Source organism: Vulpes vulpes, chromosome X, assembly GCF_048418805.1.
Source record: "Vulpes vulpes isolate BD-2025 chromosome X, VulVul3, whole genome shotgun sequence".
Lineage (NCBI taxonomy): Eukaryota > Metazoa > Chordata > Mammalia > Carnivora > Canidae > Vulpes > Vulpes vulpes.
The window spans coordinates 119,997,824-120,024,849 of record NC_132796.1 but is presented as its reverse complement, the minus strand read 5'-3'; the positions used below and the strand labels follow the sequence as shown (position 1 = coordinate 120,024,849).

The 27,026-nt window shown below is 56.4% G+C and overlaps 1 protein-coding gene across 2 annotated transcripts; it reads left to right on the top strand.

Annotated features, from left to right (window-relative positions):
- Positions 1–161: 161 nt before the first annotated feature.
- On the top strand, positions 162–17,383 carry PNMA6E (PNMA family member 6E). 2 transcript variants are annotated; one of them, XM_025988069.2, is made up of 3 exons: positions 162–1,310; positions 8,645–8,878; positions 13,759–17,383. In XM_025988069.2, the coding sequence occupies exon 3, from the start codon at positions 13,769–13,771 to the stop codon at positions 16,067–16,069; it is 2,301 nt and encodes a 766-aa protein (XP_025843854.2). In that variant the 5' UTR covers positions 162–1,310; positions 8,645–8,878; positions 13,759–13,768; the 3' UTR covers positions 16,070–17,383. The 2 variants fall into 2 exon arrangements, with proteins under 2 accessions (XP_025843854.2, XP_072600827.1); XM_072744726.1 differs by lacking the exons at positions 162–1,310; positions 8,645–8,878 and adding an exon at positions 9,191–9,564.
- Positions 17,384–27,026: the final 9,643 nt, after the last annotated feature.

The following is a 27,026-nucleotide window of genomic DNA, read 5'->3' as shown; positions in this document are numbered from 1 at the left end:
GGGAGGCGCGTTCTGCGGGGCCGTCGTCCGTCCAGCAGACCAGCGCCGAGCGGCCCGGGGCGCGGGCGGGGAGCGGGCGGGGCCGGGGCGGCGGCGGCGTGGGAACCCGGCGCGGGGGGTGGGGGGCATGGAGCATGCGCGGCGCGGCGGGAGCGCGGCCCGGCCTCGCGAGTCCCCGCGCGCCCCACGGGGGTCCGGGCCCGACTCCCCGCGCGCGCCCCGGCACCTCTGCTTCCCATCCGGGCGGCTTCCAGGACTTGGGGCGCAGCGGTCCGCCCGCCGCGGTGCCCCCAGGGGACAGGGGAGGGGCGGCATTGGCCCAACACCTCCCATGGGTCAGAACCGGGGCCTTTCCGTCCGGCCCGTCGTCTGTGCAGCGGTTCGGGATCCATGGGACCTTGCAGGGCACCCAGGAAGACACGGGCGCCCTTAAGCCAGGAGGGCAAAGCTGAGAAAATGGGGTGCCCTGAGCGGGCACTGGGGAGGGCCCCCGCCCGTGCAGACACACGGAGGGAAAGAGAGTAGTGAGAAGAGCTGCATCTGTCTCCCCGCTGCCGCCCCCCCCCCCGCCCCACCTTCTGCACGGTGGGCCCTTGGGGTCTCCGTTTTGCAACAGGTCACCATTCAGGTGGCAGAACCAGGATTGAAAAGCACAGGGCCGGCCGACCGGGACACGCGCCACCCCCCACCCCCCCACCCCGCCCCAGAATGAATTCCTGGAGATCAGGACTGAGAAAGGAGGTCAAAGAAAAGCAACAGGAAGACGCAGCTTACTGCGGGGGCTCCCCCTTGTCTCACCCAGTGGGGGGGGGGTGTGGGGGTGGTGGGAATTGAGCACAAGGTAGGCACCCCCTCTGCCTCTGAGCTGTACCCCTTCTTACAAAACCAGAGCTCAGGCACTTCTTTCTTCCCAATGGCCCTAAGCCCTGGTGGGGACAGCCTTGGTTTGTAGTGAGAGCTCGCTTTCGGGAGGGCAGCCGCTTGCCCCCGCTTTAGCGGGAGAGCTAGGACACCCACTTAGGGTGCTTCTGGCTGCAGGGAGCAGGCCTCATAGGATGCCAAGGGCAGCACAGCTTTGGGGACCCTTCCTCGGAACTGAGGCACAGAGGTCGCCTGTGGTCCCTCTCTCTGAGCTCTGATGCTCAATCTTGTCCTCTCACCCGGTGACTGGCTGAGCCGGCCTGGGTCTGGGCTCTTGAGGTACAACTGGGTGAACGGTGCTCCCTCAAAAGATGTGTCACGTCCTAATTCGTGGAACCTGTGACTGACCTTTTCAGGAAAAAGTATCTTTCTTCGCAGATGTGATGGAGGTAAGAATCTTGAAATCATCTTGGGTTCTCCAAGTGTGCCCTAAATCTGATGACCAGGACCCTTATTTTTTTTAATAGTATTTATTTATTTGAGAGAGAGAGAGAGAGAGAGAGCGCACACGTAGAGGCACGGGTTGCAGGACAGAAGGAGGGAAAAGTAGGCTCCCCACTGAGCAGGGAGCCTGTTGTGGGACCCCGGGACCATGATCTGAGCCGAAGGCAGATGCTTCACTCACTGAGCCCCCCAGGCGCCCCGACAAGGGTCATTATAAGAGACAGAAGAGACACATGAAGAGAAGTCCACATGCCCGCAAAGACACAGGCTGGGGTGGTGCAGCCCCAAAGCCAGGAATGCTTAGAGCCCCACGAAACTGGACAAGGCAAGGAAGACGTCTCCGCTCCCTGACTTTGGAAGGAGTGCAACCCTGCCCACACCTCTATTTTGGGCTCTGGCCCCCAGAACCATGAGACAGTACATTCTTACTGTTTCAAGCTACCTGGTTTGTGGGAATTCGTTGCAGCAGCCCCAGAAAACTCATACACTAAGGAGGGGCCTGGTCATGAGCCAGCAAGGGAAGCGGCTGGGCCTCTATGCCCCCCATCAGCTAGGAGTAATGGGAGGGGGCAGCTGTGGATAAGGTAGCCCCTTTGGCCTTGGGCATTCAACCTTTACTGGAGGGAGGGAGCAAGAGCCTGAGGCCACAGGGAAGGTGCTAGAAGTGCATTCCAGCATCCACTGCAGCGTGCAATGGCTGTAACAGGGCTATACAAATAGAGAAAAGAGAGACAATGCACAATTGTGTTCCACGGTTTTGGGTTACCATTAACTAAAGTTAGTAGGAGGGTATGATGCTGAGTGAAGTAAGTCAATCGGAGAAGGACAAACATTATATGTTCTCATTCATTTGAGGAATATAAAAAATAGTGAAAGGGAATAAAGGGGAAAGGAGAAAAAATGAGTGGGAAATATCAGAGAGGGAGACAGAACGTGAGAGACTCCTAACTCTGGGAAACGAACTAGGGGTGGTGGAAGGGGAGGTGGGTGGGGGGTGGGGGTGACTGGGTGACGGGCACTGAGAAGGGCACTTGGCGGGATGACCACTGGGTGTTATGCTATATGTTGGCAAATTGAACTCCAATAAAAAATAAAAAATAATAATTTAAACACTTTTTTCTTAAAAAAAAAAGAAATTGATAAGCCTATAATTGTTATCAGGGCGAATATTTTCCTTCTAGATTTTTTTTCTATTTTTTTTTCTTATGAGGAGTTTCAAACACACACCAAGCTTAGAGTAATAAAACAAAAGCCCGTGGTGCAGTGGCCAGCTCCAGCAGTGACTTGCACACGGCCATCCTGCTCCATCCCTCCTCCCACCTGCCTTCCCTTATTGTGGAGGGAGGCCCAGCCTTCCTTGAGAGAGGTAGCCCCACCCCCATCCCCCACCCCAGCCAGGGAACGGTGCCCTGAGGGCCACAAGCCCAGATTTGGCCACTCTGCAACAGGTCCCAGGGACCTCAGTGGGGAAGGGGACTGAGGAGGAGTCCAAGGGAATCTCAAATTGTCAGTGGGAAGTGAGGGAGCCTCTTGCTGGGGAGGAAGGGGCCTGTGCCAGGGGTGGGAAGGCCAGGCCTAAGGAGGCCATGGGACAAATTTGCAGGGGGAGGCCTCTGGGGTGGTGCCAGCAAAAGGATACTCCCCCCCCCCTCAAGCCTGGAGTGGTGTCGTCTAGGCCCCAGACACTAGCTGAGGTTGACGGAGTCGAGGCCTGACTACAACATGTGAGGTGAGCTTGTTTGTGAACAGATGTACAAGACAAGCTGTTTCTTTTCTTTTTTTCTTTTTCTTTTTCTTTATTCATTCATGAGAGACGCAGAGACACAGGCAGAGGGAGAAGCAGGCTCCTAGTGGGGAGTCCGGTGGGGGACTGGATCCCAGAACCCCAGGGGTCATGACCTGAGCAGAAGGCAGCCGCTCAACCGCTGAGCCTCCCAGGCGCCCCAAGACAAGCCTTTTCTATGCAGGTCCCCTCACCTCTGCATGGATGGAGTGTGGAGGGGCGTCCAAACCGTAGCCCTGGGAGACAGGGGCCCTGGGGCGCGCTGTAGCTGGGGATGCACGTGGCAGTCGGTGCTCCAGGTCACATGGTCAGAACACCGTGGCTCGTGTGGTGGGGGATGTCCTGTCACACCCGGGGCCAGTCCTCATACCCTTGGGGCCCTCAGAGCCAGGCTGGTGGGGGCTGCGATGCTGGGATTGGGTGCCAGGAGGGAGCAAAGCCCTCCCTTCCAAACAGGCCACTTTGGCATTTGTGGGTCAGAAGCTCAGCTGGAGCCGGAGGTCTTCTGATGACTGCAGTTGTTGCTTCGGGCCCTGAATGTCCCAGAGGGCAGCCACCACGGTCCCTTTGCCGTGCCTCCTCACTATGGCCACCACTGTCCCCCACCGTGTGTCCCTAGGTGCCACGCTGCCCCAAGGCCCAGCTTCTTTCTAGTGTCAAGTCTTGGCTCTGGCATCCGGCTGCTCTGTGGGTCGGGGAAGGCCTGTCGGTAGCAATCGGGACCCGCGCTTCCTCGATCCCGCCCAGAGAGAGAGAAGCCCCCCTCAGACAATGTGCATCCTTCCCTTCCTCTCTGTGGGCCATTTGGGTGATGGGCTGCCCAGATCACTAATAGTCGCCCTAGGAATGCCGTGTGCCGCTGGCCTTGGACCACTCAGGTGTCCCTCTGGGTTTGAGGATGGGGGGTTACCATCCCTTGAGCTGCACGGGGGAGGGACAGACACACGTAGCAAAGATGAAAGGGGAAATGGCTTCTGGGCGGGCAGCCAGCAGTGTCCTGTCTCCAGGCATTCCTTTGGGCGACAGGGACTGTGGCCAGATGGAACACCAGCTTTTCCAAGATGTCCCGGTGGAGGGGAGGGTCACGTTCCAGGAGCCCAGGACAGTTGCTCAGCCCGAGGCCGACCTGCCACCAGCTGCACCTCGCTCTCCAGTGACCATTCCCACTAGCGGCCCATCCCCTGGCCCATGCCTACACTTGGGAGGTGGGGGCAGGTAAGGCATGTCTGTATGTGGATTTGTCCTTGGGCCACCTGGAATTTTCCATGACGCCCCACTTCTGTCCCAAGCCCAGACGTCTCCTCAGAGTCCCTACCCCTTATATCCAGCTGCTTTCTAGACATCTGCACTTGGATGCTTCCGACTCACATGTCCAAAATGGAACTCATGATTTTCTACCCAGGCTGGTGCTTTTCCCGAGCCCCAGCCACAGTGAGTGGAATCCCCGTACACTCACACCAAAGGCCAGAAATTGAGGCTGTACCCCTTGCTCACCTTCCCCATCCAATTATTCCTAGTGTTTGGTTAGGTCTCCACGTGTTTTAGGTCTGTTAAATCTGCCCCATCAGTTCCATGCCACTGTCACTGCTGTTGCTCAGGCCACCGCCATCTATCATGGGACAGCCCCCAGTGCCTCTCAATAGGTTTTCTGCCTCCACTTCGTCCCCCCCCCCCGCCCCATCATTCTTCCAAAAGAAAGCCAGATGAAGGATCTGGAAATAGAATGTGATCATGTCACACGCACACACGTGAGTGCACTTGCACCTCTGACTTCGAACTTTTCAAGGTGTTCCCAACTCTTTTAGGTAAAGACCAGCCTCTCCTTGAGGCCCATGAAAACTGCCCGGTCTGTTCTCTCTAGCCTCAGTGCATGGCACTCGCCTCTGCTCCTGCCACACTGGTCTTCTTTCAGTCTGATACTCACCAGGTTTCTTTCAGCCCCAGGACCTTTGCACAGGCAGTTCCGTCAACTGATGTGTAGCCCACCTCCCCAAAGAAGAGCAGAAAATGCCAGGTCTTGCATGCTCTCCGCTTCCCTTGGCTAGTGCATGGTTTCACGACCCTGGCCCCATCGGTCAGAAGCACCTGCTGCCAACCGAATCCAGAGCTGGGAAGAAGCAGGGGCCACACATATTCCGCTAGAGTGGGTGGGTGACAGCAGGGGCAGTTAAGACCTGTTTGCTGAGGAGTGGCTGCGGCCGTGGCTCTCGTGACAGCGCGCGCATCTTACATTGCTGGTGCAAATCAATGTCTGTGCCCAGTTGTGGGAGGGGGGCTTCCGAGGTGCCTTCACTAGCCCAGCACGGCAGTGGGATCCAGACCCTCGCTCCTCTCTGCAAAGCCTCCAAGGAGGGCACTTGATGGGATGAGCGCTGGGTGTTATCTGTTGGCAAATCGAACTTAAATAAAAACAAATTAAAACAAATAAAAAAAAAAAGCCTCCAAGCCTGGCCCTCCAGCCCTCTGCAAATGCCTGTGGGACACCCGCCGTCCTTCAGCTTATTCCCTTTGTGCTTCCAGCAACCAGTCTGCTTCTGTCGTGTGCAACTAAGAACTACGCTGGACTAAGGTTCTGCAGAGGCTGTGTGATCTCCCACTGCGTTAGGTAGTCCCTGCCCCGGGCTCAGGGGGGCCGTGGGCTCTTGGAGCTTGGCAGGTCTTTACGCAATCCTTTATCGGCTCTTCTTACTCCAGCCTTCTTTTAACATTGCTGTTTGTTAATGGTTATGAATATTTAGAGGCTTCATATTACTTGTTGGAAACCAGATTGAGAGAAAGGATATGTTTTGAGAAACTGAGAGGAAAAAAGATCTAAAGAAAGAAAGAAAACAACGGAACAGAACCCCAGTGATCTGTGGAACAGTATGACCAAAGGCTTAATGTGTGTATTTGGGATCCTAAGAGAGAAGAGAGAGAATGGGAGGAAAAACTGCTTAAAGAAAAAGTGACATTTTCAAAATTGGGAGCTAGATACAATTTGCAGATTCAACAAGTTCTGTGAGCCCCAAGGAAGAGAAATACAAAGAAAAGTCACATGTAGTCGCATCCTGGTCAGAATAATGAAAACAAAGGATAAAGAGAAAATCTGGAAAACAGTCAGTACCTTTAGCTAACCTTTAACAAGAACCCCACTGAGTTCTCATCAGAAACAATGGGCATCAAGAGTCAATGGGACTGCATTTTAAAGGGCTGAACAGGGCACTTGGGTGGCTCAGGGTGTGATCCCAGGGGTCCTGGGATTGAGTCCCACATCAGGCTTCCCGCAGGGAGCCTGCTCCTCCCTCTGCCTGTGTCTCTGCCTCTCTTTGTGTGTCTGTCATGAATAAATAAATAAAATATTTAAAAAATATATAAAGTGTCATACAACAACAAAAGACAGCTTTCAACTCAGAGCTCTCTATCTCTGGGGAAAAGATTATTCAGAAATGAAGTTGAAATAAGGACCTTTTCAGAGAAATGAAAGCCAAGAGAATTCCTCAATAGACCTGTGCTAATAGAAATGATAAAGGAGGTCTTTCAATCTAAGGAAACACGGTAGTGGAAGGAAAATTTGATTTTGGGGTAGAGATGAAGAACACCAGAAATGGTAAACATGTAGGCAAATATTAAAAAAAACCCACATATTTGCTTTTGCTCTGTTTTTAATAATATGACTATTTATTTATTTTTAAGAATTTATTTATTTATTTATTTATTTATTTATTTATTTATTTATTTATGTATGATAGACATAGAGAGAGAGAGAGAGAGAGAGAGAGAGAGGCAGAGACACAGGAGGAGGGAGAAGCAGGCTTCACGCCCGGAGCCCGATGCGGAACTCGATCCCGGGACTCCAGGATCATGCCCTGGGTCAAAGGCAGGCGCCAAAGTAGGGATGAGCCTGGCTGAGCCACCCCGGGATCCCACACACGATTAAAGTAAACATTATAATTGCATATTGCAGGGTTTTTAAATTTTTTTTTTTTATATTGCAGGGTTTATACTACAGGTAGACCTAATACACATGGCAACTACAGCATAAGGACTGAGGTAGAATGAATCTATCTGGTGGAAATCTTTTATTTATCTAAAGTAGTACAGTATTGATCACAAGTAGACGAGTGAACAGTTAAGGATATATATATAGTCTCTAGAGCAACCGCAACAAATCAATGCAAAGTGATAATTTCTTTAAAAAGCAATAGACAGGAGGTGCCCGGGTGGCTCGGTCAGTGAAGCGGGTGCCTTCGGCTTACCTCGTGATCCCGGGGTCTCGGGACCCAGCCCTGCGGGCTTTCTGCTCGGCGGGGAGCCTGCTTCTCCTTCTCCCTCTGCCGCTCTATTGCTCTCTCGCTCTCTCTCTCAAATAAATAAAACAAATCCTGAACAAAAGCAATGGACGAGTGAAAATGGAATTTAAAATAATCATCTCAGGCAGGAAAAGGGGAACATAGGAACAAAAATAGATAGTGCTCCAGACTAAACGTTTGTGTCCTTCCCAAAATTCACACATCACATCCTCAGGCCCAATGAACTGGGAGGTAAGGACTTTGGGAGGTGATTAGGTCTTAGTGAGGAGTCTTTGAATGGGATTAGTGACCTTGTAAGGGAGATTCCAGAGAGGTTCCTCATGCCCTTCCGCCATCTGATGATATGAGAGATGATGAAGAGGAGGTGAGAAGATGGCTGTGTGTTACCTGGGAAGTGGGCTCTCTCCAGATATAGAACGTACCAGAACCTTAATCTTGGACTTCCCAGCCTCCAAAAGTGTGACAGATAAAGGTTTGTTGTTTGTAGGAACCGCAATCTATAGTATTTTGCTATAGCAGCCTGATGAGCCGACTAAGACAGTAAAAGCATATACGTAAAAAACCCAAAAAACCAAAAACCAAAACCAAAAACAAAAAAATAAAAGCATATACGTAATTTCTACTATTCAAAAATCATAGTCAGTGGGTTACACAGTCGGACTTAAAGGCAGGTATTGTCAGAAAGAAGAAAGAGCAAGGATTTTGCTATCTCCAAGGGCCACAACTTAAAAATGAAGATTCAGATAAGGACGCCTGGGTGGCTCAGTGGTTTAGCGTCTGCCTTTGGCTTAGGGGTGATCCTAGGGTCCCCGGGATCGAGTCCCACATCGGGCTCCCTGCGGGGAGCCTGCTTCTCCCTCTACCTGTCTCTCATGAATAAATGAATAAAATCTTTAAAAATAAAAGAGAGTAAGATATGTTGATAGTAAGAGAATCCCAAATTGTATACGATGCAAAGAGTGAGCCTGAAAAAGTGGGAATGGCTATATGAATAGCGGACAGAAGGCGCTTCAGGTGCTTTGACTGTTACCTGACATGAGAGGTAGTGATGACACAAGGGTCAATCAGCCAGGAACACGTAGAATCGATCAACACGCTTGCACCCAACAACAGAGCTTCGAAACACATGACAGAGAAGTCGACAGAATAAAGACAGAAACAGGGTTTTGCATAATTATTGATGGCGATTTTAATATTTCTGCCACAGGAATTGACACCGCCCCATAAGATCTCAATAAAAAATCTAGAACATTTTGAGGACGTAACCAACCACAGTGGAAAGGCGACTTCAAAAGAAGGAGCCTCGGTTCCATGGACAGATGAAGGGATCAAGAAGCTGTGGTCTGTGTATACGATGGAATGTTCCTCAGCCATTAGGAACGACAAGTACCCACCATGTGCTTCGACGTGGAGGGACCTGGAGGGTCTTATGCTGAGTGAAGTAAGTCAATAGGAGAAGGACAGACATTGTATGTTCTCATTCATTTGGGGAATATAAATAATAGTGAAAGGGAATAATGGGGAAAGGAGAGAAAATGAGTGGGAAATATCAGAAAGGGAGACAGAACATGAAGACCCCTGACTCTGGGAGACGAACTAGGGGTGGTGGAAGGGGCGGGGGCGGGTGTGGGGGTGACCGGGTGACGGGCACTGAGCGGGGCACTTGGCGTGATGAGCCCTGGGAGTGATTCTGTACGTTGGCAAACTGAACTCTAATAAAAAAGCAATGAAAGGAAAAAAGAAAACGGGAGCCCCACGGCCCAGCGGGGCGCCAGGCCTGCCCTCCAGGCCCCGGCCGTGGCCTCCTCCCCCACGGAACGTGCCCGCCCCCCGCCCGCCGCCCCTTCGGGAGCCTCCGGGCCTCGCTCGGCTCCGGGCAGGTGGATACAGTAACACTTGCCCCGTCACGTGCCCGCCTGAGCCAATCATCTGCCGGCTCCACCGACGCCCCGAGAACTTTCTCTCGTGTGCGCCTGGGGGCTTCTGGGAGCTTCCGGAAGCCCTCGAGGCCTTAACGTCACACGCAGCGGAGGCTCGTCCACTCGCTTCCCGGCTTCGCAGCTGAGGCGACCTCTTCAGCGCTTGGCGTCGGCGCGGGCCTGTGGAGCTGTCCAGGACCCGGAGGAAGTAAGCGGCCCCCGGGTGGGCCTTGCCCTCGCGTGGGCCCCGCGCTGGGGGGCGGCTGGGGCCCGGGTGGCGGGGGGTCCGCTGGGGGCCGGTGTAGGGCCGCTGTGGGGCCCGCCGGGGCTGGGGGCCGCGTGGCGGTGTGGGGGTCCGCCGGGGCTGGGGGCCGCTGTGGGGGCCGCGTGGCGGGGTTGGGGCCCGCCGGGGGTGGGAGCCGCAGGTCCGTGTGGGGGCCGCGTGGCGGGGTTGGGGCCCGCCGGGGGTGGGAGCCGCAGGTCCGTGTGGGGGCCCGCCGGGGATTGGGGCCGCGTGGCGGCCCGGGGGCCGCCAGTAGTGGGGGCCGCAGGTCGGCGTGGGGGCCCGCTGGGAGTGGGGGGCGCTGTGGGGGCCGCGTGGCGGGGTGGGGGTCCGTCGGGGATGAGGGAGCCATGGCGGCCTGGGGGCCCGCCGGGGTTGGGGGACGCTACGGGAGCCGCGTGGCGGGATGGGGGTCCGCCGGGGATGGGGGGCGCTGTGGGGGCCGCGTGGCGGGGTGGGGGCCCGCCGGGGATGGGGGGCGCTGTGGGGGCCGCGTGGCGGGATGGGGGCCCGCCGGGGATGGGGGGCGCTGTGGGGGCCGCGTGGCGGGATGGGGGCCCGCCGGGGATGGGGGGCGCTGTGGGGGCCGCGTGGCGGGGTGGGGGCCCGCCGGGGATGGGGGGCGCTGTGGGGGCCGCGTGGCGGGGTGGGGGTCCGCCGGGGTTGGGGGACGCTATGGGAACCGCGTGGCGGGGTGGGGGTCCGCCGGGGGTGGGGGGCGCTGTGGGGGCCGCGTGGCGGGGTGGGGGTCCGCCGGGGGTGGGGGGCGCTGTGGGGGCCGCGTGGCGGGGTGGGGGTCCGCCGGGGGTGGGGGGCGCTGTGGGGGCCGCGTGGCGGGGTGGGGGCCCGCTGGGAGTGGGGGGCGCTGTGGGGGCCGCAGGTCGCCGTGGGGGCCCGCCGGGGATTTGGGGCCACGTGGCGGCCCGGGGGCCCGCCGGTAGTGGGGGCCGCAGGTCGGCGTTGGGGCCCGCTGGGAGTGGGGGGCGCTGTGGGGGCCGCGTGGCGGGGTGGGGGCCCATCGGGGATGAGGGAGCCTTGGCGGCGTGGGGGCCCGCTGGGGGTGGGGGTCGCATGGCGGCATGGGGGACGCTACGGGGGCCGCGTGGTGGTGTTGGGGCTCGCTGGGAGTGGGGGCTGCGTGGTGGTGTGGGGGTCCTCCGGGGATGAGGGACCCATGGCGGCATGGGGGTCCGGCGAGGGTGGGGGACACATGGCGGCGTGGGGGCCCGTCGGTAGTGGGGGCCGCAGGTTGGCGTGGGGGCCCGCCGGGGGTGGGGGCCGCATGGCCGCCTGGGATACGCTACGGGGGCCGCGCGGCGGTCTGGGGGCCCGCTGGGGGTGGGGGCCGCGTGGCGGCATGGGGGACCCTACGGGGGCCGCGTGGCGGCGTGGGGGCAGCCGGTAGTGGGGGTAGCAGGTGGGCGTGGGGGACGCGTGGCTGCATGGGGGATGCTGCGGGGGCCGCGTGGCGGCGTGGGGGCAGCCGGTAGTGGGGGCAGCCGGTAGTGGGGGTAGCAGGTGGGCATGGGGGCCCGCCGGGGGTGGGGGACGCGTGGCGGCGTGGAGGACGCTACGGGGGCCGTCTGGCGGGGTGGGGGCCGCAGGGCGCGTGGGGGCCCGCTGGGAGTGGGGGACGCTGCGAGGGCCATGTGTCGGCGTGGGGGTCCGCCGGGGATGAGGGACCCATGGCGGCGTGGGGGCCTGCTGGGACTGGGGGCCGCCTGGTGGTGTGGGGGCCCGCCGGGAGTTGGGGACGTTAGGGGTCTGAGTAGCAGCGTGGGGGCTACCCGGGGGTGAGGGACGTTATGGGGGCCGCGTGGCGGCGTGGGGGCCACTATGGGGGCCAGTGTGGGAGCAGAGGGCTCTGGACGGTAGGAAGGGCTGGTGAGAGAAGGTGGGGGCCAAGGGAACGGCACCCCAGTGTTGGGGGCCCCGGAGGCAACCTGCTGGCTGTGAGCGATCTGGTGCGGGACGTTCAGGGGGGGGGGCCCAAGGGCAGAGCCCTGGCTGCGCAAGCGACACGTGTGGGAGTGGGGGCCCTGGGGTGCTGCGGGAAGGCGGCAGGGCACGATGGCCTAGTGGGGTGCTGAGAGCACATGAGGGTAGTTTTGGGGCGCTGGGGAGGAGGGCTCCTGAGCTCCGGGGAGGCGGGGGAGCGCTGAGGTGTCCTGGGGGGGATGGGCGGGGGGAGCCCCCCGCTGAGGTGGCCGCAGTGGAGCGGGCTCTGGGACCCGGGGGGGGGGGGGGGGGGGGGGGGGGGGGGCGGGAGGGGAGCTGCGGGGCCTGAGTGGGAAGGCAGGCGGCCCCGGGCCTCTGGCGGGAGGGGGGGGCTGCCGGCGGGGCGGGGCGGGGCGGAGGGGACGGCTGGGGACACAGCCGCTGCTGGCGATGGCGCAAGGCGCACACGGGGCAAGGCACGCGGCTTCTGGGGGCCACGGAGAGGGGGATGGGCCGCGGGCGGGGACGGTGGGGAGGGGAGAGCTCCCCGCGGTGAGGCTGCAGGGGAAGGCTGAGGTCTCGGCGAGGGGGCGCCCCGCTTCCAGGACGCCGCTAGCCGGCTCCGCCTGCGGGGGGGGGGGGGGGGCGCGGGCCGCAGGACGCTCGCTCCTCCGCAGCTGCGCAAACAGGACAGAGCTCGCTGGCGGCGGGGGGCGGCCTCCGGGGTTCCGGAGGGGCTCTGGGACCCCGCACCCGGAATCCGACGGGCCGGGGTGGCTTCCGTGGGAGATGGCAGAGGGATTTTGGCAGCGGGAGGGGCGAAACCTTGTTCTCGACAGAAACTAGAGATACGGAACTAGAGTGCTTCGCACCCATGTAACACCATATGCTGGGTCGTAAAAAAGTCCGTAAATTTTAAAGGATTGTGCTTTTACGTACTAACTTCTCTGGTCTCGGGGTATTTTATTTAAAATTAAAGATAAGGGCACCTTGCTGGTTCAGTTGGTTAAGCGCCTCACCTTGGCTCAGATCATGAACCCTGGAGTCCTGGGATCGCCCCGCCTCCGTCCCCCGCTTAGCCTCACTCCTGCCCCCCTCTCCCACTTGTGCGCAGGTGCTCGCTCTCTCAAAGAAATAAAATCTTAAAAAATAAAATGAATCATGATAGGATAGCTTGAAATATTTGGAAACCCATGGCTCAGAGAAGAAAACACGAAGGAACTTAGAAAAGATTTCAAACTGAATAATAATAATAATAATAAAAATACCACTTACCCAATTTAGTGAGGCAGCTAAAGAAGCAATGAGAACAAAATGCATTACTCGAAGTACATATATTAGAAAAGAAAAAGGGCATAAAGTTAGTGACCTAATGGTTCATTTAAACAAACTATAAAAAAGGTAAAATAATGCAAAATGAGTTGGCTGAAGAGATACTATACCTAACAGAATAAGTCAGTAATGTAAACCAAATTGGAGACTTTTAACAAAGCTATATGTTGGGTTTTTATTTTATTGATTTTATTTTTATTTTTATTTTAAAGGCTTTATTTATTCATGAGAGACAGAGGCAGAGACACAGGCAGAAGGAGAAACAGGCTCCCTGTGGGGAGCCCAATGTGGGACTCGATCCCAGGATTCTGGGATCATGACCTGAGCCAAAGGCAGATGCTCAACCACTGAGCCACCCAGGCAAAGCCACCCTCTTTTTTTTTAATTAGAAACAAAACTGCTGAAACCCTAGCGAGTCTAATAAAAAAAAAAAAAACAACACTTAACTGTCAACACCAGGAATGAAAGAGTGCTATCAGTACACATCAGACATTAAAAACAAAATGCAGTGAATGTAATGGGAAAGTGTATGCCAAAAATGTGAAAACTGGACATAGTTCTTGGGGTGAAGTAAGCAACTTCCTAAAAGTAATGCCAGGAAAAATAGAAAATATGACTACTTCTATATGTCCTAAATCAGTGTATTATCAGAAAGGTTTTCTAAAATCAAACAGAATGGAGAGTGGACGCACCACAGGCCACCACCATGAGGGACATGGGGCTTTGGCTATGTGGTAGGAGGTGGGCTGTGTGGTATGAACGTGACTCTCACGCCACTGCACCCACAGGCTGAGGCTCACACTGTGACAGTCTGTGTGCACCTGTCCAGTCATTTCTCTCCATTCTCAGGTTTTCAGCAATGGCAGTGCCACTGGCAATACTGCATGACTGGTGCAGGTGGATGGGCGTGAATGCACACCGTTCCTTGCTCATCCTGGGCATCCCAGATGACTGTGAGGAAGAGGAATTCCAGGATGCCGTGAAGGCTGCCCTGTGGCCCCTGGGCAGATACCGAGTGCTGGGCAAAGCGTTCAGAAAGGAGCTCGGATCCAGGGTCGCCTTAGTGGAGTTTGCTCAGTATTTAAACCGAAGTTTGATCCCTCGACAAATAGCAGGCAAAGGAGGACCCTGGCCTGTGGTCTTTCTGCCCCAGGCTCCTGATTCAGATTCACAGGATAGACCCGATTTCCCTGCCCAGCCCCAGACGGAAGCAAGGGCCGGCCAGGCAGGTGAGGCAGGAGCTGTAGGTAAAGAAAGGGCTGCCGGTGTCACAGGAGCTGCAAGTGAGGACAGGCGTGAAGGAGAGGAAGGAGCTACAGGTGAGGCAGGAGCTGCAGGTGTGGTAGGAGGTGCAAGTAAGGAAGGCCGTGGAGGTGAGGAAGCTGCAGGTGAGGCAGGAGCTGCAGGTGAGGAAGAAGCCATAGGTGAAGTGGGAGCTGCAAGTGAGGCAGGAGCAGCAGGTGAGGTGGGAGCCGCAGGTGATAAAGGATGTGAAAGGAAGGAAGAAGCTGCAGGTGTGGAAGGAGCTGTAGGCGAGGCAGGAGCTGTAGGTGAGGCAGGAACTGAAGATGAAGGGATAGTGTTAGATGAGGGAGCTGAAGATGCAGGAGCTGTGAGTTTGGTAGGAGAAGATGGGGGAGTACTCGGTGAAGAGGGAGCTGCAGGTGTGGCAGGAACAGGAGGTGAGGCAGGAGCTGCCGGTGAGGCGGGAGTTGCCGGTGAGGCGGGAGCTGCCGGTGTGGCAGGAGTTGCCGGTGAGGCAGGAGTTGCCGGTGAGGCAGGAGCTGCCGGTGTGGCAGAAGATGAAGGGGCAGTGTCTGATGAGGAGGGAGCCGCAGGTGACACAGGAATCGCAGGTGTGCCGGGATCTGTGAGTATGGCAGGAGCAGCAGGGGAGGCGGGCACTGCAGGGGAGGAAGGAGCTGCAGGAGCCGTAGATGAGGGAGGATCCTGGATCCAGCAGTGGGGCCAGGCTTGGCAGCCTGTGCCAGAAGACGCGGCCTATGGGGAATTGAGAACCTTCTCCGGGATGGAAGATCCAGAGCAAGAGTCCTTTGAGGTCTGGCTGGAGCACGCCAACGACATGCTGTTCGTGTGGCGCCACGTGCCAGAAGGGGAGAGGAGGCGGTGGCTGATGGAAAGCTTGGGGGGCCTCGCGCTCGAGTTCATGTGCGGCCTCCTGGCCGAAAATCCCAACATGCTCGCGCAGGATTGCCTGGCCGCAATGGTGCAGGTGTTCGGAGACAAGGATCCCTGCGTGACCGCGCGGCTGAAGTTCCTGACGTGCGCCCAGCGGCCCCAGGAGACTCTGTTTGCCTACGTGATGCGCCTGGAAGGCCTGCTGCAGTCGGCCCTGGAGAAGGGGGCCATCCATCCCACCGTCGCCGACCAGGCTCGCGCCAGGCAGGTGCTGATGCGGGCTCGCTCCAACGAGATGCTCCAGAACAAGCTGAAGAGGATGCGGCTGGAGAGGAGACCACCCGGCTTCCTGGGGATGCTGCGGCTCATCCGCGAGGCCGAGGCGTGGGAGGCCGCCCCAGCTACGGGTGAGCAGTTCCAAGTGGAAGAAGGGCCCCCCATGTATGTCAGGGTCCTGGCTGTTGTGCCGGCCGCCGCCGCCAGGCAGGAGCTTGCCGAAGCCTCCCCAGCCAACGAAGATGCTTCCCAGGGGGCCCTGGCTCGTCAAGTCCTCACGGAGGGCGCCCCTGCCGGGGCAGGTGAAACCGAGGCCTCCCCAGCCAATGAAGATCGCGCCGAGCCTGCTCCCGCCGACGTAGAGGCCGATGAGGCCGTTCCCGGCACTGCCGAAGCTGGTGGAGCTGCTCCTGAGCCCCACGATGGTGCCAAGGCCACCCCTGCCCCTGGGGAGGCCTCCAAGGTCTTCCCTGCCACTCGGGAAGATGAAGATGCTCCCGCCTCTGCAGGCCTAGGTCAGGCACGACCCTCAGAGGCCCCTGGGGGCCCCACCCCTGCCCAGATGGGCACTGCTTCCAGGGTGGGCCCAGGAGGTCCTGGCTGTGGGCCAGAGGGCCTCGCCCAGGCAGGAGACCAGGAGGCTGGGGAGCCCCTGGAGGAGGGGCTCAAGCCCATCCCAGATGAGTCAGGAAACGAGGATGGGGCTGGGGGGACGGGCCTCCCCAAGTCCTCCTCAGGCATATAGGCTCAGAAGGCCCAGGGGCCCCCTCTCCTCTCAGGCTGCCGAGTTCTGGAGGCAGGGGGAGGCCAAGCCAGGGCAGCAGCCTCACCCCACATGAGGAGCAGGGCTGAGCAAAGGGCCCACCCGGCCCAAACAAATTCCCACGACCCCACCTCCCCAAGGCACCCTAGCCACCACCATTAGCCCTTCCAAGTGACCCAGATGGCCATGCTTGACACCAAATGGGGCGGGGAGAGCTGCCCCCTCCCATGGCAGTACCACCCCCAGCCCCAGTCCCAGCCCCAATGCCTGTCAGCTGAGGCAGCCAGCCTGGGAAGCACCCCTGAGGGTGGCTCCTGGTCTAGGTGAGGGGCACTTGAAGCCATCTTCCACCCACACTGCACTAGGAGATGTTAGAGGCCGTCTCAAAAGTGCCAGCCTCTTGGGCCTCCCAAGAGGGACACCCTCATTCACTGACCCCCAGGGCGCGTTGCCCCATGTTCTGGGAAGCCCACTTGTGTTTCTGTGGGCTCTTCAGTGATTCACATGTCCAGTTACTCCCCCCCCCCACTAGTTATCATTTCCATGCAGAACCTTGAGGTGTGCAGGAACCCGCCGTGGGCGTCCTGGCCTCCGGGGCACCCACCTGTCAGCACGGGTGCCGAGAGCTTGTGTCCACCAAGGCTCTGCTCGCTCTCCTCCACTGTGGTGAGCTCAACCTCCGCTTTCTCGGTGTAGATTTAGGCCGAGAGCTGCTTGTTCTTGTGGAGACGTGTGTGTGTTCTTATCTGAGCAGCTGCCCCCACCCCACCCTGGAGGCCCTGACCCAGTTCCAGGAGACGGCGGGACGGACGGAGGAGGGCACGGCTGGTGCTCATCCCTCGTGACCTCCGGAAGGAAGAACTGGCCCAACGACAGAAGTGGCCTGCGGCTGTCTCCACAGGAACTGTGCTCTGATGTGCCACCTGTTGTCACTTGTGACTCAGTTTCCTTGGCTTGGCCAAGGGTCCCCTGCTGCTTTTTCCAGCGTCCTGGGACTGTCCCGTGCCGGCCATAGGGCAGGACCAGGCCCCAGCATGTCTGCCAGAGGGGAGGGTGTCCTGGCGTGAGGGGACATGGCCAGCGTCCATCATCCTGGCCAGAGGTTGATCGTGGGGCCCTGGGGAAGGGAGACTGGCAGGAGGGCCATGGGAGGGGGGGACGCGGAGGTCCCTGAGAGGAGGAGGGCCGTGACCTATGGGCTCTAGTGACGGTTAGACATTCCTCTCTCAGTTGTCATTCCCTGCCTTCAATGGTTGCAATATGTTTTCTTTTCAATAAATTTCATTGAATGTTTCAGCCATGTCTCGCCTCTGCTCTGGGCTATGGAGGGAACAACGGTCTACTGGGGCTGGAGGAGGGATCCAGAGAAAGGATTGTCTAGTACCCATGGGAGACTTTTCCAGTGAGAGGGTAGGTGAGGCACTTGGATGAGGAGACTAGGGTATGATCAGGCCTGCCTTCTATTTTATAAGTGAATCTTAAAATTTTGGGGGTTGCATTGGTCCTCATTTTAGGATGGTGTCCCCTTTTCCCTTTTGAAATTGGGAAGAATCATGGTTTTCTATTCTATTCAAGCTATTGGGGCCACTGACATCCAGTTCCTGGGACTGAGGATTGCTTAAGGCGTGCACTGCATGGAGTGCGATCATGCAACAAAGAGCTGTGATGCTTCTAACGCCCATAGCATCCTTGGTGAGAAAGGCAGCATTAAAATGTGATAGGGTTTTTAAAGGACGCCAAGTGTGTTTTAACTTGAGTTGTCCTAAATGTGAAGATCTCACCATGGAACAACATTAACAACACTTGGTGAGCAACTGAGAAAATCTGGACACTTGTGGGGTTTCTAGGAGAATGGGCACCAACATTTTCATAGCACCTCCACTTGCAAACAGACTTGCTGTCAGGGAGAAGAACCAGACCAAGCTACTGAGCTGCACAAGGCTGGTGGACCCACAGTGGCTGGGGGGGGGGGGGGTTGCTCTCTGAAAGGGTGGTGTTCAGGGATGGGGGTATGACTGGGTTTCACAGTAAGGGCAGCAGGAAGCTGTTGGACCATGTAGGTGAGCCCCATGGGCACTGCTCATGTCTTCTAGGAAATTGCTTGATGAGGCTGAGCTCTGCTCACAAGAGGAGCAGAAAATGCCAGGTTGGCGCTCTTCCTGCCTCCCTTGAAACTAGGGCCTGGGCGTGTGGCGGATGAATCTGGGGCTACGTACCTTGCACTCGGGTGGGTTGGTGCCAGCAGGGGCAGCGAGGGAGTGTCCTGGGGAGTGGGCCGGGTCTGTGAGGGGAGCCATAGGAGTGCTTTCACCTGCCCAGCGCAGCAGTGGGATTCAGCCTGGCCCTCCAGCCCTCCCCAGGTACCCCTGTGACCCCTGCCATGCTTCAGCCAACTTTCTCTGGCTTCTGTCAGCTGCGGGGAGATGCGATTGTCCAAGACTGCGTGGTACAAGAGCCTCCGAATGACACCTGCTGGAAGAGCACCGGCCGTGGGCACAGGAGAGGATGCTGGTACCGCAGCTCCTGCTGGGTGGCTGGGAGCTGGGAAGGCCAGGTGGGAGCCACCTGCGGCGGGCTGCGGGAAAGCAGGTGAGGGGAGCCTAAGGTTTTGGCCCCGGGGTATGGGTCAGTGTGGGTGGGCCTCTGCTTCCTGTTCCGTGGAACGGAGTGCTACCGCTGAAGTCAGGGGGCGTCAGTCGGGGCTGAGCAGCAGGTCACGTGCCTGAGAACCCCTCTCAGGCCCAGGTGAGGCTTGCATGGGAATTGGAGGAGGAACACACTGGCTGAGCAGACTGCTGGGGGAGCCCCTGTCCTTAGTTCCCCAGAGCCTCTGGTGCTGTACTTGCATCCCAGAGGAGGCGGTCGCAGACGTCCCTGCAGGCCTCGATACCCCTGTCCACATTTCCTTCTCGTCTCCTTCCGGCGCCCTCTGCCTGGCCGCCCACAGTGCAAGTCCACGTCTATCTAGCCCTGTCCTGTTGCGGCCTGTACCCTGGGGCAGCTGGTAGAGCCCCAAGGAGTGGAGAGCCGCTGTACCCCCCCAGCCGCCCCATTTCCAATGGGCAGGGGACAGGTGCATGGCTGATGGCTAAGGGGCGGACGCTGAGGGAGAGCACTGCCTTCCTTGCAGACCAGTGCAGATGCTGCTGACATCCGACCTGGCCCCAGGCCTATCCGGGTCCCAGCCCATCTCCTGTCTGTAGAGGGGGTGACTGTTCAGCAAAAAGCCACTAGGACTCCACTATGGAATGTCCTGAACCATGAAAAAGAGAGAAGCCTATTGGCTGCTTGAGGGCGGGGGGCAGCTTTTTGCCTGCCTTTGGAGGGCACCCAGGAACGGGCCTCAAGCACCTCCCCAACAGGGGCTCTGTGAGGGGGCCTGAGTCTTGTTCTGCAGACTTATCTGATGGCCTCACTGGGCTTCAGGGGACAAATCCACTGGAGCAGGGCTCCAGAGATTCTTCTGGAACCCAGGTCCCCAGGGAGCCAACTTACTTCTTCTGGGTCAGTGGAGATCCTGGCTCAGGGTGGCCTTGAGGGAGAGCTTAGTGAGCCCGTGCTCCAGGGACCACCCTCTGGGCCCCAGAGCTCAGTCTTTTCCAAGGTTTAGGGCTGGAGAGGCAGTGCAAGCCCGTTCCCATGATGGCCCGCTTCCGTCATTGTCGTGTTAAGTCGCTGCTCTTGCCATCTGGTGCGTTCCAGATGTGCTGGGATCCTGGTGGACTTGGGGAGCTGGCCCAGAGGGCCGCACCAGGAACTCGTGCTTGAGCTGGCTCCGGCGCTGCTGCGGGGCCGTGCTCCCTGGCCGTGTTCCCCGCGTGGCTGGGCCCGGGCAGTTTCCCCTCCGTGATCCTCTCTCCCAGCCCCGCCCACCAGCACCCACCGAGACAAATGCCCCCTGGGCTATGGGGGGCTGAGGGAGCCTCAGGCACATGTGCTTCTGAAACACAAATGGATGTCCGCCCCCCAGCGTAGACGGGGGATGGAGAGGGGCAGAGGAAGCAGGAGGCACCCCCAGATATGGGCTAAGCTGCAACTAGTTCTCCCAGAATTCCCTGCTCTTTATGGTCCCGAGTTAGCACTGGCCACGGGAGAAATTTGCACAAAAATTGGAAGGGAGACATGAAACAAAGGTCACTTACAAATATGCTCAGAACGTCCGGGTAGCACAGTGTTGTTGACCTGATGCTGCCACCAAATCACCTCCTACCCCTTCCCCGAGTGCTGGGTCACGGGTGAGTGTGGCTCCGTGGGGCCAGGCACTCACCTCCTGCAGGTCACCTGCCTCGTCTCGGTGTGAGGTGGTGGCACGCAGATGTGGCTCCCACTTTGTTCTCACCCCACCCCTCGGCCTCTCACCGTCTCCGTCTCCCTGGTGCCAGCTCTGCTGAAATCAGCTCCCAAAGGAACAGTTCCCCTAACTGAGAGGGGGTGATCCCCATGGTACACCACCTGCACCCCTTAGGAAGTGAGGCCTGATCTCGAAGGAGCCTTGGCAGGCAGGCACACCACAGCGTGGGCTCGTACCAGGCCGTCGGCCACCCACCCTGCCCGCAGAGACCTCCGTGCCCGGGGCCGCCTTGCCCGGGCCGCCCCCCAGCCCGCGGCTGCTGGCTCCTCGTTGCCCCCCCGCTGCACTCTGTCCTCCTGGCAGCCAGGGCCCGCCGTCGTGCCTCGTGGTCCTTACTGCCGTTGCCTTTTGGGGGCCACTTCAGGCCACGTGCTCTTTAACTTCTTCCCAGGTGAGTGAGAAGCTCCAGTCTCACGCCCTGCTGGGTGCGGGGTTAAGAGCAGCTCAGACTCGGGACTGCCCAGGAAGCCGTAGGCGCCCGTCCAGGGGCCAGAGCCAGGCCGGGAGGCCCTAGTGAGCAGCTCAGCCAGAGGCGGGTGGCGCTGGGGTGCTCCGTGCTCCGGCCGGACTGTCGGCTGCTCGGGCTGGGAAGGACTCTGACTTAAGAAAGGGGATCCCTTTGTAGATTGCTGCTCTGAACACCGGGGCGCGGTGTCCCGGCGCTTCACTGCATCTGCATCTTTGGGGTAAATCCCCAGCAGTGCAATTGCTGGGTCGTAGGGCAGGTCTATTTTTAACTTCTTGAGGACCCTCCACACTATTCTCCAGAGTGGCTGCACCAGGTCACCTTCCCACCAACAGTGCAAGAGGGTTCCCCTTTCCCCACATCCTCTCCAGCATTTGTGGTTTCCTGCCTTGTTAATTTTCCCCATTCTCACTGGGGTGAGGCGGGATCTCATTGTGGTTTTCATTTATATTTCCCTGATGCCAAGGGATGCGGAGCATTTTGTCATATGCTTGTTGGCCATGTGTAGGTCCTCTTTGGAAAATTTTCTGGGCATGTCTTCTGCGCATTTCATGATTGGAGTTTTTGTTTCTTGGGTGTTGATTTTGATAAGTTCTTTTTCTTAAGGGTTTTTTTAAAAAATTTTATTTATTTATTCATGAGAGAGAGAGAGAAAGAGGCAGAGACACAGGCAGAGGGAGAAGCAGGCTCCATGTAGGGAGCCCGATGCGGGACTTGATCCCAGGACCCCAGGGTCACGTCCTGAGCCAAAGGGAGGTGCTCAACTGCTGAGCCACCCAGGGGTCCCAATTTTGATAAGTTCTAGATAGATCTTGGATACTAGCCCTTTATCTGGTAGGCCATTTGCAGATATCTTCTCTCGTTCTATAGGTTGTCCTTTAGTTTTGTTGACTGTATCCTTTGCTGTGCAGAAGCTTTTTATCCTGATTAAGTCCCAATAGTTCATTTTTGCTTTTGTTTCTCTTGCCTTCATGGATGTATCTTGCAAGAAGTTGCTGTGGCCAAGTTCGAAAAAGGTGTTGCCTGTGTTCTCCTCTAGGATTCTGATGGAATCTTGTCTCACATTCAGATCTTTCAACCATTTTGAGTTCATCTGTGTGTCTGGTGTAAGACAGTGGTCTAGTTTCCTTCTTCTGCACGTGGATGTCCAATTTTCCCAGCACCATTGATTGAAGAGACTTTTTTTCCAGTGGAGAGTCTTTCCTGCTTTGTCGAATATTAGTTGACCATAGAGTTGAGGGCCCATTTCTGGATTCTCTATTCTGTTCCATGGATCTGTGTGTGTCTGTTTTTGTGCCAGCACCACACTGTCTTGATGACCACAGCTTTGTAGTACAGCTTGAAATCTGGCATTGCGATGCCCCCAGCTTTGGCTTTCTTTTTTAATATTCCTCTGGTTATTCAGGGTCTTTTCTGGTTCCATACAAATCTTAAGATTATTTGTTCCAACTCTGTGAAGAAAGTCCATGGTATTTTGCAATGGAATAAACTCAGCCATCAGAAAGGATGAATACTCACCATTTGCTTCGATGTGGATAGAACTGGAGGGGGTTATGCTGAGTGAAATAAGTCAATCGGAGAAGGACAATCATCATATGGTTTCACTCATACGTGGAATATAAAAAATAGTGAAGGAATTATAAGGGAAAGGAGGGGAACTGAGTGGGAAAAAGTAGAGAGTAGACAAATCATGAGAGACTCCTAACTCTGGGAAACAAAGGGTTACAGAGGGGGAGGTAGGTGGGGGATGCGGTAACTGGGTGACAGGCACTGAGGAGGGCACTTGATGGGATGAGCACTGGGTGTTATCCTATAAATTGGCAAATTGAATCCAAATTTTAAAAAGTAAAAATAAATAAAACTTAAAAAAATAAAATCCCTTGGCATTTCCTGTGCTGAAGAAAAAAAAAAAAAGATTCCTTCAAGGCCTTGGGCTCTTTTCCTCTGTAGTCGGAGGGGAGAACGATGGGCGGGCTTTGCTTCAAAGACAGCTTCAAAGAGAGAAAACAGCATTTGGAACTGCAACAACCCCAAACCACAGATTAGGACACTCTCCAGCCAAACATTGCCATGTCTGGCCGGGGGTGGGGAGCCAGCTGGGTCAGCCAGGGCTCCCTGGGAATGGAACGAGACTCAGACTGTTCCAAAGTCAAGGAGCACAGTCTGGAAAGTCATAAAAAAAAAAAAAAACCCAGAAAATAAATAGAAAACAAATCTCTGGTTAGACGAATGAAACTTAAGGTCAGGCCGCAGGAGCAGTGGGACATCACTGTGGAGACCCAGTCAGGTACCGTGGGGGCCAGAGACCACGTGGACAAGTGGGCAAAATCAAGCACGTCCCCAACACACCGTGGGGCCTCTCCATGAACCGGCAACAGCAACAATTGCACAAACAACAAGGGGAGGAAAGGAGCAGGAGTAAACGTTAGCCGAAAGCACACCGCAAGGGAACGTGACACCCAAAGTACAGGAAGAGTCTGGACAACAACCAAAGCGAACCAAAATGCCACAAGGCCTTTCACTGATGTACAGCGACTCCAAAAAAAGTGAGTTCTCAAGAGAAAGGTGGATTTAAAGAAGAGATGGGAAAATGCTCCGCATCACTGGCCATCAGGGAAATACAAATCAAAACCACAGTGAGATCCCACCTCACCCCAGTGAGAATGGGGAACATTAACAAGGCAGGAAACCACACATGTTGGAGAGGATGTGGAGAAAAGGGAACCCTCTTACACTGTCGGTGGGAATGTGACCTGGTGCAGCCACTCTGGAAAACTGTGTGGAGGTTCCTCAAAGAGTTAAAAATAGACCTGCCCTACGACCCAGCAATTGCCCTGCTGGGGATTTACCCCAAAGATTCAGATGTAATGAAACGCCAGGACACCTGCACCCCGATGTTTCTAGCAGCAATGTCCACAGTAGCCACACTGTGGAAGGAGCCTCGGTGTCCATCGGAAGATGATGGATAAAGAAGATGTGGTCTATGTATACGATGGAATATTCCTCAGCCATTAGAAACGACAAATACCCACCATTTGCTTCGACGTGGATGGAACTGGAGGGTATGATGCTGAGTGAAGTAAGTCAATCGGAGAAGGACAAACATTGTATGTTCTCATTCATTTGGGGAATATAAAAAATAGTGGAAGGGCATAAAGGGGAAAGGAGAAAAAATGAGTGGGAAATATCAGGGAGGGAGACAGAACACGAGAGACTCCTGACTCTGGGAAACGAACTAGGGGTGGTGGAAGGGGAGGTGGGCGGGGGGTCGGGGTGAATGGGTGACGGGCACTGAGCGGGGCGCTTGATGGGATGAGCACTGGGTGTTATGCTATATGTTGGCAAATTGAACACCAATAAAAAATAAATTTATAAAAAGAAAAAAAAGAAAGCCGAGTCCAAAAAATAAATAAAGAAATAAAGAAGAGATGGTGAGAAAGCAGAAGGAAGCGAAAGGAAGAACTCGGAAAAGAACTGGAAGAGAGGAATGCAAAGAGCACTGAGATGTGAAAGCCATCCCAGAGCAGTTCGCACTTCGAGGGAAGGTGATCGCGGGGACCACGGGCACCCTGGTCTCCCGGGGACGTGTCTGTAAGGCCTGGACACAATTCGAGAGGGCAGAGGGCCGGAGGGCAGGTGGAAAAGGAAATTCTCCACGTGGATGCGAAAGCGCTGTTCCCGAGAGAGCGCAGGGGAAGAGCAAGTCCCATGGACCTTGTCCAAGTCGGAAAAGCGGAGTGAAAATGACCACCGGGCGATGAAGAGCAATTTAATTAAACAAAGAGCACACAAGCCAAAGAACAAACCCTGGATCCGCGTACGTGCAGACCTCATATTCCACAAGTGCTGGTTCTGCACGCACACCCGGCCTGCTCTAGGGCGCAATGCAAATCTTAGAAACCTTGAGGGGGATCCCTGGGTGGCGCAGTGGTTTGGCGCCTGCCTTTGACCCAGGGCGCGATCCTGGAGACCCGGGATCAAATCCCACGTCGGGCTCCCGGTGCATGGAGCCTGCTTCTCCCTCTGCCTGTGTCTCTGCCTCTCTCCCTCTCTCTCTCTGTGACTATCATAAAAAAAAAAAAAGAAACCTTGAGAACACAGAAGTCCCAATGTAACACGAAGCCGGGGTGGAAACCCGAGGGGTGGGACGACGGGCACGGGACAACCTCTTCGTGTGTCAGAGCGGTCACTGGATACCGTGTTGGAACATGAGATTAAACATAATGTCTCGGGTATTTAAAACCGCTTAGCATTTTTCATAGTTCCGTTCCTTCACTTTTGTGGGATGTTTTAGGAACTAAGACTTCTAGAGAAACATTTATTATGATTTCAGCAGTTCTTTTCATTTTATTTTTTTTCCCCCTTTCTCACGGATACAAGGAGTGTGATATTTTAGATTCAACATCAGGCATATGCCATGACCCTATTTTGCTGAGATATGATGCACATGCCCTTTTCGTGTACGAGTCCGTGCATTTGGTACTGTATACTCACAAAGTCATGTGGCTGTCATGACCGTCGGCTCCCGGGACATTTCCGTCCCTCCCAAAGGGGACCCAGTGCCCATTAACAGGCATCCCCCCATTCCCTGCTCCCCCAGCCCCTGACACCTACTGATCCGTTTGTGTTGCTTATGGATTGGCCTGTTCTGGACATTTCATATCAATGGAATCATACACTTCGCGGCTTTTTGAGTCTGGCTTCTCCTGCTAAGTATACTGGACGGTCGTTTGGGGGAATAGTTCTGACTCACCTACCTGTCCCTGCATCTGTCCACCTTTTCCATCATTGCACACCCGGGGTGATGTAAATTGGTGGGGATTTCTGGTTGCTGGGATTTGGGCTGGATTCGATCTCATCTCTGGACTTTTCTGGAACACTTGACTTGTTCCGCCATGCACGTGTCCTCTTGCATCGTCTCCTCGCTGGTTGCCTCATGGTGATCTCTGTCTCCTGCTTATTTATTTAGGAAGTGTTTAGCGTATCCCTTCCATATGCAGTTGGCAAATAGTGAGGACAGGGCCTGGGACACAGTAAGCACCGGGCGGAGTGGACAGGGTCGGTGGCAGGACTGGCAGGACTGGCAGCAGCAGTCCCTGATGGGTTGGCGGAGGGTGCGAGCTTGTGGTTGAGGAAGAGAGTGGAGTCAAGGATGTGCTTGCTCCTAATCTGGGCTGTTCTCAGGTGGTGAGACGGAAGGGCCCTGGGCTAGTGGGACCAGGAAGCCATTGGACCAGAAGTCAAACAATGCCTTACTCAGTGTCCTCTGCTGGAAGTGCCCTCTGCCACTGCAGTGGCATCTACGGCCACAGGCTCCCAGGAGGTCAAGGTGGCTTTTGTGGCTGGCCTGAGGGCACACATGGTTTATATGGGGAAAGAAACAGACTGGAGTATCAGGAAGCTACTCTTGTATCAGTCTGCCCTTGGGGTGTGTGTATGTTGTGTGTGTGTGTGTGTGTGTGAGAGAGAGAGAGGGAGAGAGAGAGAGAGAGAGAGAGAGAGAGCACTGCCCATAGATGGATTCAGGCGCTCTCTATGGGAAAGCAACACCTTCCAGCGCCCAGTGGGGCCCTCCCATGGTACCACACCTCCTCAGCTCTGGAACTGCGTTGGGCGACAGGGAACAGGCAGGAGGCCAGAGTTACTGCTCCCTTCCCCAGTAGCCTCCCAGTAAGAGATGGGAGAGGGCACTGCAAGCCCTGTCTGCTTCCAAGCAACAACTGCAGAAGCTTGTCTTGGCTTGAAGCTTCCCAATGTGTGCAGAGCGACGCTAGCACTCTCTCCCTTTTTGTGTCTGTGTCTGTCTCTGTCCCTGTCTCTCTCTCTCTCTCTCTCTCTCTCACACACACACACACACACACACACACACAGCCTACGGGCCCCCGAGGAAGGCTGAGACCCCACTGGGTACAAGGTAACTCTGTGTGGCTTCCGCTCGAAGCCAAGAATGATCTAGCCCTTCCTGTTCAGTTTCCTAGACAACGTGTTTTGTGTAATCACGGTCAAGGCAACGTACGTTTCTGCTGAGAATCAAGGTCGCAGCATAACACGAATTCACCACGGCAACGGCAGACTGCTCATCTGACACGGGTGATGGGATTTGCAAGGAAACCACTCCCGGA